Genomic DNA, 12741 nt, shown 5'->3' with positions numbered 1-12741 from the left:
TTTCCTGTAAAATCAGTATACTAACTAAACCAGTTTATTTTTTTAAATTTCAAATCTGTTGTTTTTTAAGCATGCTATTTTTTATGGTATTTATTATTCCTCGGTGCAGTTGAAAAAGCAAATGTATTGTTCATTCCCATTTTAAGATCTAATAGGAGTACATTTAAATCATCACTGTTATTCTTTTCTCTAGCCTTTTAGGGTCACAGGACCTTGAAATTTTGAGCACTACATCTATACAATTAGCCAACTCAGTATCATGGGTAAATTTGGAACTGAACACTTTATATTCATAATGAGAAAGTGAGCAGCAGGAACATTTCCCACTATTACCTGTCCATGTTTGGTACTCCTAAAAATACTGCTTTGATTCTTAGACTCTTTTCATCGTTCCTTGCCTTCATTAATACGTCACATCACAGTCTTGTATGACACTCGCTGGGCACGCTTCCGTGGACGGGTGGGGCCTCTCCCCAAAGGCAGAGGGTTCCAGTCAGTCCGGCCGGGACTCCTCTCACACCTACTAACCAGGAGATTGGCGCTGTTCCCAAAGTGGGTGTTCCCATCCCTTCAGCTCAAAGTTACAGTGTCACTGCACTCAGAGTGCCTCCTGGAAGTTGTGTAAGGTGAAGAATAGAAAAGGCTGTTGAGGGTGTAGAGTTTCAGGAAATAGACTGTTCATTTCTCTCTTGGCCTGAGGTCTTTTGTCAATGAAGTGTTCTCTGAATGCCTCGTTCTAGGCATGAACCTTACGGGCAGCAGTACCCAGGCCAAGGCCCTGCGTCAGGACAGCCGCCATATGCAGGACACCAGCCTGGCCTGTATCCACAGCAGCCGGTGAGTTGGCGAGCGGGCGTGCCTCTGTGCTTTCTGTTTAAAACCCCAACTTGTACTGTGTTACTTCTGAAGAGTTTTAGGAAGTAGAACAAAAATGATTAGCATTTATTCGACCACCACAGTGTGTTTTTTTATGCTAGAAAATATTCACAGGATTTGGAAGTCAGCAAATTAAAAATAGCTTGATAGGTGATTTGGAAACAAAGATAATGTGAGAAGTTAAGGACATTCACCCTTGTAAATAATAACAAGCCCAAGTTCAGTATATTTTAAATGCATGTCTGTTGTGTGTACTATCATACCAAACTCCATTTTAGAACAGAAATTTGTCACTATGTTTTAAAGAGGATATGTAGAAAAACAACTTAAAATGTCTTAGACTAGTAGTGAACACTGATTGGCTTCTCAGAGATCAGATATGAGTGACTGCACATTTGGGCTGTTTCCATAGGCTTTTGCTGGTTCTCCCAGCCATGGCAGCTCAGAGATACTGAGCTCGCACCTTACCTCACAGTCACCACTTATGCAGAGAACTGCACGTCACGCTGTGGCTTTTCAGACACAGGAATGCTATTTCTAAATAACTCCCATGTCTAAGATCTCTTGTAAAATAGAGGGGGTTTTAAATCGTATTGTTAAACCAACTGATCTTGAACAATTTTCAAGGAAAGTGGGAGAACACTGAGTCACACATCAGTACCTTACTGATGTCAGGCGACTCCCTTCTGATCAGGCCTGGGCCCCTGGTGTCCAGAAGAGCACAGCGTGGTGGCAGGGGCTGCGCCCAGCTCTGTCCTCAGAGGCCGGGAGAGTCTGACCTGGACAAGCTGGGAGTTGGGGCGAGGGCCACAGATGTGGATGTCACGGTAGCACAGGTCCAGTCTGAGGAGCCAGATGTTTTGTGGGCTTTTCTGTGAATTAGGCCTAAGAATTCTGTTTCATCCAGGAACCTTTCAGGCTGGCCCTCAGAATGCTCAGTCATTCCACCGAGGTTTATCCTGCTACTCCCTGAGGTCAGCCTAGTGCAGCTGCAAGCCCATTACCACTGCCCGTGTGGCGGTCACCAAAGCCATTACCCCCCAGTGTGGCAGCCCTGGCAAGTACCAGGGGAGGAGGCTTTGTTTTTTGCCACAGAAACTTTCAAGCACGTGAAAATAAGCCTGGGAAGCCCTCTTTGGGGTACGTGGCCTGGTATTGTACAATACCGAAGTAGAATTCATGAATTGTTAGTCCTTAGTTGTTAGAGGAACTTCCCACACTCATTTTGAAGTGAACATCCTCCAGGTGATGACGATTTTGCATGATTTACGTGTGTGGTTGTACCTGTGACAGCACATCGGTATGATCTGTCTTTCCGTGAATTTCAGAATTACAGGCGCCACATGGACGGCATGTATGGGCCTCCAGCCAAACGCCACGAGGGGGACATGTACAACGTGCAGTACGGCAGCCAGCAGCAGGAGGTGTACAACCAGTACGGGGGCTCCTACTCGGGGCCCGACAGGAGGCCCATCCAGGGGCAGTACCCCTACCCCTACAACAGAGAGCGCATGCAGGGCCCGGGGCAGATACAGCCGCACGGGCTGCCCCCCATGATGGGCGGCCCCATGCAGCCGTCCTCCGGCGAAGGGCCGCAGCAGAGCATGTGGGCGACGCGCAACGATATGCCTTACCCCTACCAGAACCGGCAGGGCCCCGGCGGCCCTGCTCAGGCGCCCCCGTATCCAGGCCTGAACCGCACGGACGACATGATGGTACCTGATCAAAGGATAAACCACGAGAGCCAGTGGCCTTCCCACGTCAGCCAACGTCAGCCTTACATGACCTCCTCGGCCCCCATGCAGCCCATCACGCGCCCGCCGCAGGCGTCCTACCAGACGCCGCCGTCCCTGCCGAACCACATCTCCCGGGCGCCCAGCCCCGCCTCCTTCCCGCGCTCGCTGGAGAGCCGCATGTCGCCAAGCAAGTCTCCCTTTCTGCCGTCCATGAAGATGCAGAAGGTCATGCCCACCGTCCCCACGTCCCAGGTCGCGGGCCCGCCCCCCCAGCCGCCGCCCATCAGAAGGGAGATCACCTTTCCTCCCGGCTCAGTGGAAGCGTCCCAGCCAGTCTTGAAACAAAGGCGGAAGATTACCTCAAAAGATATCGGTAAGCGTTCCCGAGGCTCCGCTCCTGACATGCATTCCAGTTGTGACCTAGCGTTTTAATTTTAGTTTCGATATAGTTCTTGTTCATCTCAAAGGTATGAAATTCTTATGACTTACGTTTTTGTAAGGAGCAGCAGTTGGAAGCCACTAATCTGAGTTTAAAAACAGTGCCAGAGAAGAGCGTGAATTTAAGTGGTGTTTTTACACGTGAGCGGTATTAGTGTGAGAGAGTAGAGCTCCAGGTGAGAAACCAGCGGATCAGCGACTGTGGGCTAGTGTGGGGCTTAAAGATCTGATCTTGACCAAGCACTTCCTTTTTGCAGTGCATGAGTAACGCTCGCTGGGAGGCTCAGGAAACGCTGAGGTGGCCCGAGAAAATTTGAAGGCAAGCCAGTCTGTAACTTTGGTAGCAACATACCGTGTTTCCCCGAAAAGAAGACCTAGCCAGACAGTCAGCTCTAATGCGTCTTTTGGAGCAAAAATTAATATAAGACCCGGTCTTATTTCATTATAATATAAGATCAGGTCATTAATATGATATGATATGATATGATATGATATGATATGATATGATATGATATGATATAAGTATAATGTATCTTATAGTAAAATAAGACCGGGTCTTATATGAATTTTTGCTCCAAAAGACACATTAGAGCTGATTCTCTGGCTAGGTCTTATTTTCAGAAAAACATGGTACATACGGACAATGAGTTTCCCTGGGAAAAGGGAGAAGCCTGAATATGATTGGTAGATAGATGTGTGATATGATATGTGGAATTTGATGTGATATGATCTATAGAATTGATGTAGCCCGTACAGCACTGGTAGATATGGGCCAAGGAACTCTCTCAGCTGAATCCTGATGTTGCTTGTTCATCCTATTTGGGGTGTTCTGAATACAGATTAGATATATGGACTGTCTGCATTATTTTTCTGCTTATTTTTGAAGGACTTTTAATATAGCAATGGAATTACAGATCTTGATCATATAAAAAATTATTTTCAAAATTCTCAAAATCATTTGACATGAAATAATTTCCAGTGATTAGAAAATTAAAGATATTAAAATATGTTTTATATCATTGGACATTAAGGAGATAGAGAGAGAGAGGGAGGGAAAAAAAGTAAGGCGTTTTATCTCAAGAGGGGTGCTGGTGGTAAGAAAGAGATACAGACACTGAGTACCATTTTATATATGGAAATAGATTGTAAAAACATATACGTCTTTGTGTGTACATATATGTTTAAATAAATATTTAAATTTTTATAGAATTTTTTAGTACACTATACCAGTATTTGTCTTTAGCCTAGGAAAATTTATGTTGCTTATTTTAAAAAGAAAGTCTGCTTTTTCTAATATAAAAGTATTATATGCCTATCCTAGGAAATTTAAAAAGTAGATGAAATTAAAATAAAGGTGGTAACCCACGGTCCCCTCCCAACGCGAGATTACTGTTGGCATCTGGTGTTGGCTGGTGCTGGGGTGAGGTCTGATTGCACATGTCTGCTCACAGCCTGAGCTCCCACCAGTTTCCTGAGACAGCTTCCATCGAAATTTTCAACACATCATGGGCGTCTTCTAGCCCTATCTGATGGCAAATCTTGCAAATGGTTTATCTAATCACTCTGTCTTCTTCAGTAACAGGAATGGGGAATAGTAAAGTACAGCCCTTCTGTTTCCCATCCCCTGGCTCATGCCATGCTCTTGAAAAATCTGAACCATCAAAGTTGCTAATATTTGTCAACAGCAAGTGCTGAGGGGCGGAACTCAGAAATAGAAGAGGACGGCATGGGAAAGCCAAGACTCTGTGTCTGAGAACTGCTGTTTGGGAATTAATTTTTGCTTATATTCTGCATACTTGCCAGTCTTCCGAAGATGCCACGTTGAGACATTTGTGAATGGAGCAGGCAGAAGAAGACAAATACTGTTTTTTGGTTTGACTCAGTTATCAAAACTCTGATGCATCATTACAGGCTCTACTAGGGGGTAAAAGAAAGAAACTGGAGATAAGAAAGGACCCTTTGTGCTTAACCACTCCCACCTCTGGAACCACTTTGGCTCATGTTTAAACAACAATGCAAAAAGATGTTAAACAAGCAAAGTTTCTTAATATAGCTATCACCTTACTTAAAATCGGGAAATGATGGTGTTTAACTATCCCCCAGAATATTTATTTAAAATCGGTATTTAACTCAACACTCCACTTCTTTTTTCTTGTTCTTTTACTTTCTATTCCTTCATGCATAGAGATCATAGTATATCCTTGTTCCTTCCCCATTTTCAGTTACTCCAGAGGCTTGGCGTGTGATGATGTCCCTGAAGTCAGGTCTTTTGGCTGAAAGTACTTGGGCTTTGGACACTATTAATATTCTTCTATATGATGACAGCACGGTCGCTACGTTCAATCTCTCCCAGGTAAGCCAGCACCCATCCCCCTGAGAACCAAATTAGAGTAAGAAAATTAAGTAGTGCATAATACTGGAACTAATGCCCAGCACTCGACATATGACACTTTTTATCATTGTAGTTGTTATAAACCAACATCAATCAATGGATGGTTGTCCGAGAATTTAGTCTAGAATAATAATTCATTTCAGTCTTTAGTATAATTATACACATACCTATATTTCCCATAAGAAGACAGTTATGCGCGTGCACGTGTTGTGTGTGTGTGTGTGTGTGTAATAGATGATAGTAGTAAAATTAAATTGCTGCTTAGCATGAATATTAGCAGGCCACTGGGAATTAATTCAAATGTCACGTAAAGTTATGTCTGTAGTCAGTGTTGGAAATGCAGTGGGCTGCAATGGAACATAACTCTTCTTGCCAAGGGGACCTCACATCTTTCTTTTAATTGAAAAAAAATGTGAAAGTTAAAAAATTTAACATTAAAAAATTTTTTATGTTATAAAAAATATATACTACACATATACAGTTGACCCTTGAACAACGCAGGGGCCCGCGCAGTTGAAAACTTCCTTTTGAGTCCCCCAAAAACTTAAGCTGTCCCTCAGTATCTGTGGAGACTTGGTTCCAGGACCCCGGGACATACCCAAATCCATGGACGCCCAGTCCCCTGCATAAAATGGCGTAGTTCAATCATACAGTTCGCCCTCCGCATCCACAGACTCCCCATCACAGATCAAACCAGTACAGTATTTACTGAGAAAAATCCATGTATAAGTAGGCCTACACAATTCAAACCCGTGTTGTTCAAAGGTCAGCTGTGTATATGAGTAGAGAACACCATTTAGTGAATCTCCATGTACCTGTCATTCAGCTGAAATAGTCATGAACTCACGACCAAACTCACTTCGTGGTACATTCCCTCCCATCTCTGCCTCTCTCAGATTATTTTGAAGCCCTCGTTTAAAACCCCACTACTTTTAAAAAGCTTAAATCCTTCCTTTGTTCAGTGCTAGGTGTAGAGTAGCTTCCAGCATAATAGCTAAAAGAGAGGGGGGCGCTGAGGATTAGGAAAAGTGCCCGAGAGTCAAATGGGCTGCAGACTTTCAGAGAAATATTTAGGAACCAAAATGTGAAAATGTTTTCCTTGCTGTGTATGAACAACTCTCTGCTTTGGGTGGAAAAAAAAACAAACCCAAACATGTCATTCCTGCTTCTATAGAAATAGGACCAGAATTCTCCCCATCCTCTTTCTTCTCTCATTTAAGTCTTCATTGGATCCTAGAAAGGTAGTTTTATAGTTGAAAGGAAGTGTGTTAATAAGGTCATAAACGTGGCATGAAGTCTATTTTAACAGAAAACAAGTATCAGGAAAATGTATACCACCTTTGCTAGAATAATTATCCTTATGTGAGGTGAACTGCTGTCGGTCACACGTTGTCATACCCAGAATCGCTCCAGCAGCTGTCCCTCGTCCCTTGCCCTCAGGCAAAAGTGAAGTTTGCAAACCTGCGTTTGAAAAATCGTCCCTGCGCACCAAACACAAGGACTTCTGGTTGCCCCTTGGGTTTCCCTTGACTGAGTAATTGTTTCCAACTCAGGAACCTGACAGCAGGGTATGAAAGTGTGGTCGATTTGTGTGACATTATCAGTAAAGAATCCTTTTTTGCGGACAGATCCTTTTCCCTAGACGGGCCGGCGAGGGCAGTGGGGAAGGGAACTGAGCAGTTGCAAATCAAGGAGCATGTTGGTTTTCTTGATACAAACATTTGCTTAAAAGAAACAAAACTGGTTCTCATCCGGGCTTTTGTCTTTTGGCTAGAACAGTGAATAACTGATATGTAAAACTGCATTCCATGAAACATTCTAATCCATTTATCAGGGACGAAATTTATCTGTTTTTAGTTTTCTGTGTTTATGAGCTACTACATTGCTGAAATTATCTTCTCCCAAGGACATATGGAGAACATAAATTAGAGGGACCTATGACACCTGAGACAAAAATAACCATAAAGTTTTAATAATAATAACCGTAACAATCCAAGTAGGCAAAGTCTCAAATAAGTGAGAGAAAAGAGACTCACTTTGGGTGAAGGAGCCTATAAATCCACGTTCCTGCTCTCCTGATAACGAATGCATTGTATCTAAATCAGGAAAAAAGGTGAAGAACCGCAAAGCACTCCCTCAGTGATAATCTTAAAAATGTGAAAATAACAGGTAAGGTTTCATATTGATAGAGTAGGAAAGTAAGCAGCAAATAAGAAACATGGTAAATGTTGGTTTGGTTAATAATGAGAAATTTAGGAAGCTAGTTCTAACTGATATGTAGTTTCTCTTCCTTGGCCTAGCCAGAAATGAAGGAAAATGTGTGAAAGTCATCGTAAAAACGTATTGCGAGCACCCAGGATTTTTCCCCTTCTCAGTCATTCCTGATGTTATGACATTGCACCTGTTTTTGTTCTCCTTCTCCTCTCTAGTTGTCTGGATTTCTCGAACTTTTAGTAGAGTACTTTAGAAAATGCCTGATTGACATTTTTGGAATTCTTATGGAATATGAAGTGGGAGACCCCAGCCAAAAAGCACTTGACCACAATGCAATGGCGAGAGGTGACAGCCAGTCCTTGGCCGACGATTCTGGGAAAGAGGACGAAGATGCTGAATGTATTGAGGAGGAGGAGGACGATGAGGACGACGAGGAGGAAGACAGCGGAAAGGCAGATCCCGAGGAGAGGAGCAGCACGGCCTTGACCCCTCCTGACGCCACTGCAGATCCAAAGGAGAAGCCCAGGCAAGCCAGCAAGTTCGACAAGCTGCCAATCAAGATAGTCAAAAAGAACAACCTGTTTGTTGTCGACCGATCTGACAAGCTGGGGCGTGTTCAGGAGTTCAGCAGTGGACTTCTGCACTGGCAGCTGGGTGGGGGCGACACCACCGAGCACATCCAGACTCACTTCGAGAGCAAGATGGAAATTCCTCCGCGCAGGCGTCCTCCTCCCCCTTTAAGCTCCACAGGCCGAAAGAAAGAGCAAGAAGGAAAAGGGGATTCAGAAGAACAGCAAGAGAAGAGCATCATTGCAACCATTGATGATGTCCTGTCCGCCCGACCAGGGGCGCTGCCCGAAGACGCGAACCCGGGCGCCCAAGCTGAAAGCAGCAAGTTTCCCTTCGGCATACACCAGGCCAAGAGCCACCGGAACATCCGGCTGCTGGAGGACGAGCCGCGGAGCCGGGACGAGACCCCGCTCTGCACCATCGCGCACTGGCAAGACTCCCTGGCAAAGCGCTGCATCTGTGTGTCAAACATTGTGCGTAGCTTGTCTTTTGTGCCTGGCAATGACGCCGAGATGTCCAAACATCCAGGCTTGGTGCTGATCCTGGGGAAGCTCATTCTTCTTCACCACGAGCATCCCGAGAGAAAACGAGCACCACAAACCTATGAGAAAGAGGAAGACGAGGACAAAGGGGTGGCCTGCAGCAAAGACGAGTGGTGGTGGGACTGCCTGGAGGTCTTACGGGATAACACGTTGGTCACGTTAGCCAACATCTCCGGGCAGCTAGACTTGTCGGCGTACACGGAAAGCATCTGCTTGCCCATCCTGGATGGCTTGCTGCACTGGATGGTGTGCCCGTCTGCAGAGGCACAAGACCCCTTCCCAACTGTGGGGCCCAACTCTGTCCTGTCGCCTCAGAGACTTGTGCTGGAGACCCTCTGTAAACTCAGTATCCAGGACAATAATGTGGACCTGATCTTGGCCACGCCTCCGTTTAGCCGTCAGGAGAAATTCTATGCCACGTTAGTTAGGTACGTTGGGGATCGCAAAAACCCAGTCTGTCGAGAAATGTCCATGGCGCTTTTATCGAACCTTGCCCAAGGGGACACGCTGGCAGCAAGGGCAATAGCTGTGCAAAAAGGAAGCATTGGAAACTTGATAAGCTTCCTAGAGGACGGGGTCACGATGGCCCAGTACCAGCAGAGCCAGCACAGTCTCATGCACATGCAGCCCCTGCCTCTGGAACCGCCCAGCGTGGACATGATGTGCAGGGCAGCCAAGGCCCTGCTGGCCATGGCCAGGGTGGACGAGAACCGCTCGGAGTTCCTGCTGCACGAGGGTCGGTTGCTGGACATCTCGATATCGGCCGTCCTGAACTCTCTGGTCGCATCTGTCATCTGTGATGTACTGTTTCAGATCGGGCAGTTATGACATCCGTGAGAAGGCAGCATGTGAGAGTGAAGACTAGAGGCTCCCGTATAACTGGCTGTTTTCTGTTCTTGTTTATCCAGCGTAGGAAGAAGGAAAAGAAAATCTTTGCTCCTCTGCCCCATTCACTATTTACCAATTGGGAATTAAAGAAATAATTAATTCGAACAGTTATGAAATTAATATTTGCTGTCTGTGTGTATAAGTACATCTATTTGAGGTTTTTTGTTTTGTTTTGTTTTGTTTTTAACCAAAGTTGCTGTCTAGTGCATTCAAAGGTCACTTTTTGTTTTTCACAGATTTTCTTTTTAATGTTCTTTTCCATGTTGTATTGCATTTTTTGGGAAGCGAATTGACTTTAAAGAAAAAAGATGTGGCAAAACATGCTAAGATGGGAAAAGTTCACCACACTGAGGCAAAAAGGTGAAACATTATCAATTTCCTAGGCATGTTATTCTTCAGATAATGAAATAAAAACTGTATCCCATCGCCCAAAGCTCTGTGCAATAGAAACTTCTAGAGATGTAGGTATAGGGGCTCAAGGAGGTGTGTCAGTCAGTAGTCAAACTGAAATGATACTGGTTTCTCCACAGGAAAATGGTTACATTAGGCTAGGAGCAAAAATGTTTTTTTTTTGTTTGTTTTTTTTTTTTGTTTGTTATTAAGTTAAGATTGAAAATACATACCTGACAACGATCAACGGAAATTGCTTCCTCACCACTACCGTCATGTCTGCTGTCTGTCTTTTGACCTTCCACATGACAGTTCTTCACAATTCCTTTAATCATTTTTTAAATATTTTTTTTACTGCCTATGGGCTGTGATGTATATAGAAGTTGTACATTAAACATACCCTCATTTTTTCTTTTCTTTTTTCTTTTTTTTTTTTTTTTTTTTTTTAGTACAAAGTTTTTAGTTTCTTTTTCATGATGTGGTAACTACGAAGTGATGGTAGATTTTAAATAATTTTTTATTTTTATTTTATATATTTTTTCATTAGGGCCATATCTCCAAAAAAGAAAAAAAAAGAAAAAATACAAAAAAAAAAAAAAAAAAAAAAGAGGGTAATGTACAAGTTTCTGTATGTATAAAGTCATGCTCTATTTCGGGAGAGCAGCTGATCACAATTTGCTTCATGAATCAGGTGTGGAAATGGCTGCATATGGATTGATTTAGAAAAAGGTTACCAGTACAGTCAAAAAAAAGAAAAAATACAACTCGAAGAAACACAACTTCAAAGATTTTTCAGTGACGAGAATCCACATTTGTATTTCAAGATAATGTAGTTTAAAAAAAAAGAAAAAAACTTGATGTAAATTCCTCCTTTTCCTCTGGCTTAATGAATATCATTTATTCAGTATAAAATCTTTATATGTTCCACATGTTAAGAATAAATGTACATTAAATCTTGTTAAGCACTGTGATGGGTGTTCTTGAATACTGTTCTAGTTTCCTTAAAGCGGTTTCATAGTAACAAGTTATTTACAAGATATAGGGGGAAGTACAGCCAACTACTAACAGTCCCTCGTTACAAAATCCTGAGGTCGGGAGGGACTTTTAGGGTCACCTACTTTAGAGTGGGGAGCAACAGTTTGATTTTCTCAAATTATTTAGCTGATTAGTTGATTGAAGCAATCAACTCTAATGACACTGAGGTGTGAGAATTTTCAGTATATATGGGAGGTGGCTGCTAGCTCGCGAGGTAAGACCTCAAGAGCTCACTGACCTGACATTGTAAAACTCTGCCTTTTACTAACCCCATCTTCATTTTAATCAGAGTTCAATCTAGTCCATGTTTCTTCTGTGTGCCTCAAAGTTATTTTGCATTTAGTTTACTCCACCGTGTATAATATTTATATTGTGCAATGTTAAAAAGAATATGTTATATTGTATGTGGTGTACATAGTGCAAAGTGATTATTTCTATTTCAGGGCATATTAATATTCTCATATTCCTTCCTACCTGGTACACAGTAGCTTTTTAATACTAGGCATTTCTAATTTAAACTCTTTCTTCCTGGGTCATTGACTGTTACTGTGGAACAATCACTTTCTTTGAAACTGCTGCAGAATGAAGCTGTTAGTGGACACCTTCCTGACTCTACCTCTTTACACCACCCAACCGATCACAGCATACTCAGAAACTCCAAGTCCTTTCGCCTACCTGTTACCCAGGTGCACACGGAAGAGTTAGACCAGAGCACGCACGTATGATCAGAGTGGGAAACGTGACTTACTAGTGTCACGAGGAAACCATTTTTTTCTGCAAGCAGCCTCATCATCTATCAACTCCCACATTAGTCAGTCTTCTTACATAACAATGCAGCCAAATATATGTTGAATTAAAAACCCATTATATTTCTACTTGAACTCTTAACTGCTTGCTAAGAACAGATTTTAGTGCTCCAAGCTTCAAATACGGAGATTTGTAAGAGAGAATTCAATATTATTCGAATTTCTCTCTTACAGAGTATGAATAAAAGGTGTATACAGACTTTGAAGTTATCTAATATCCCAGTTCATTTGTCAATCAAGAGTAAAAGCATTACAAAAGACTGTTCTTGTCATGGTTGAGTTGTAATCGATACCTAGAGTCTGACCATTGAGCAACACGTTTTTACATACTGACATGCAACGTAACCTCTAAAATAATCCAGGAAGACGTTAGCATCCTTTCTCCATTTTCACCCCAGAATCAAGACGACAGAAGCCCATGAAGAACTCACAGCTCGCCTGAGATCATCTTGCCTACAAACTGAGTTATTGCTTTGTCCTAAAAATTAGTTGTTTTTTTTTTCCTATGAGGCTTTTCAGAAATTTACAGGATGCCCATACTTTAAATGTGTACAAAAAAAAGATTAAAATAAAGGTGCGAAGAAAGTTTAGTATTTTGGAATGGTGCTATAAAGTTGAATCTGTTGGTATTTGAGTGAATTTTTTTAATGTCACAAGAGATACTGGGTGGCATGTGCTCAGAAAAAACTATTCAAATGTTTTGTTTGAGGTTGAGAATGATACAGAATCCGTTTTTTATTGGTGAGCGTGACCTATTCAAAAACTAGTTAAGCTGTTTTTTTTTAAAACGTGATAATAGAGGATGGTTTTTTAAAGGGGGTTATGAGCGGCTTGATGATACAATGTAAGCTATT

At 42.7% G+C, this 12741-nt stretch overlaps 1 protein-coding gene across 11 annotated transcripts in view; it reads left to right on the top strand.

The window, feature by feature from the left end:
- Window positions 1–12477, top strand: part of ARID1B (AT-rich interaction domain 1B) — a 398476-nt gene extending 385999 nt beyond the window's left edge. For all 11 annotated transcript variants that reach the window (XM_074333745.2, XM_074333741.2, XM_088795342.1 and 8 more), the window contains 4 exons: window positions 741–837; window positions 2205–2985; window positions 5273–5403; window positions 7872–12477. In XM_074333745.2, coding sequence (XP_074189846.2) covers window positions 741–837; window positions 2205–2985; window positions 5273–5403; window positions 7872–9596 — 2734 coding nt within the window. In that variant the 3' untranslated portion in view covers window positions 9597–12477. The remainder of the gene's footprint in view (window positions 1–740; window positions 838–2204; window positions 2986–5272; window positions 5404–7871) is intronic.
- Window positions 12478–12741: the final 264 nt, after the last annotated feature.

This window comes from Rhinolophus sinicus, chromosome 2 (assembly GCF_057876585.1).
Source record: "Rhinolophus sinicus isolate RSI-liver-muscle chromosome 2, RSI-T2T, whole genome shotgun sequence".
NCBI lineage: Eukaryota > Metazoa > Chordata > Mammalia > Chiroptera > Rhinolophidae > Rhinolophus > Rhinolophus sinicus.
This window is presented reverse-complemented; position numbering and strand designations above follow the sequence as displayed.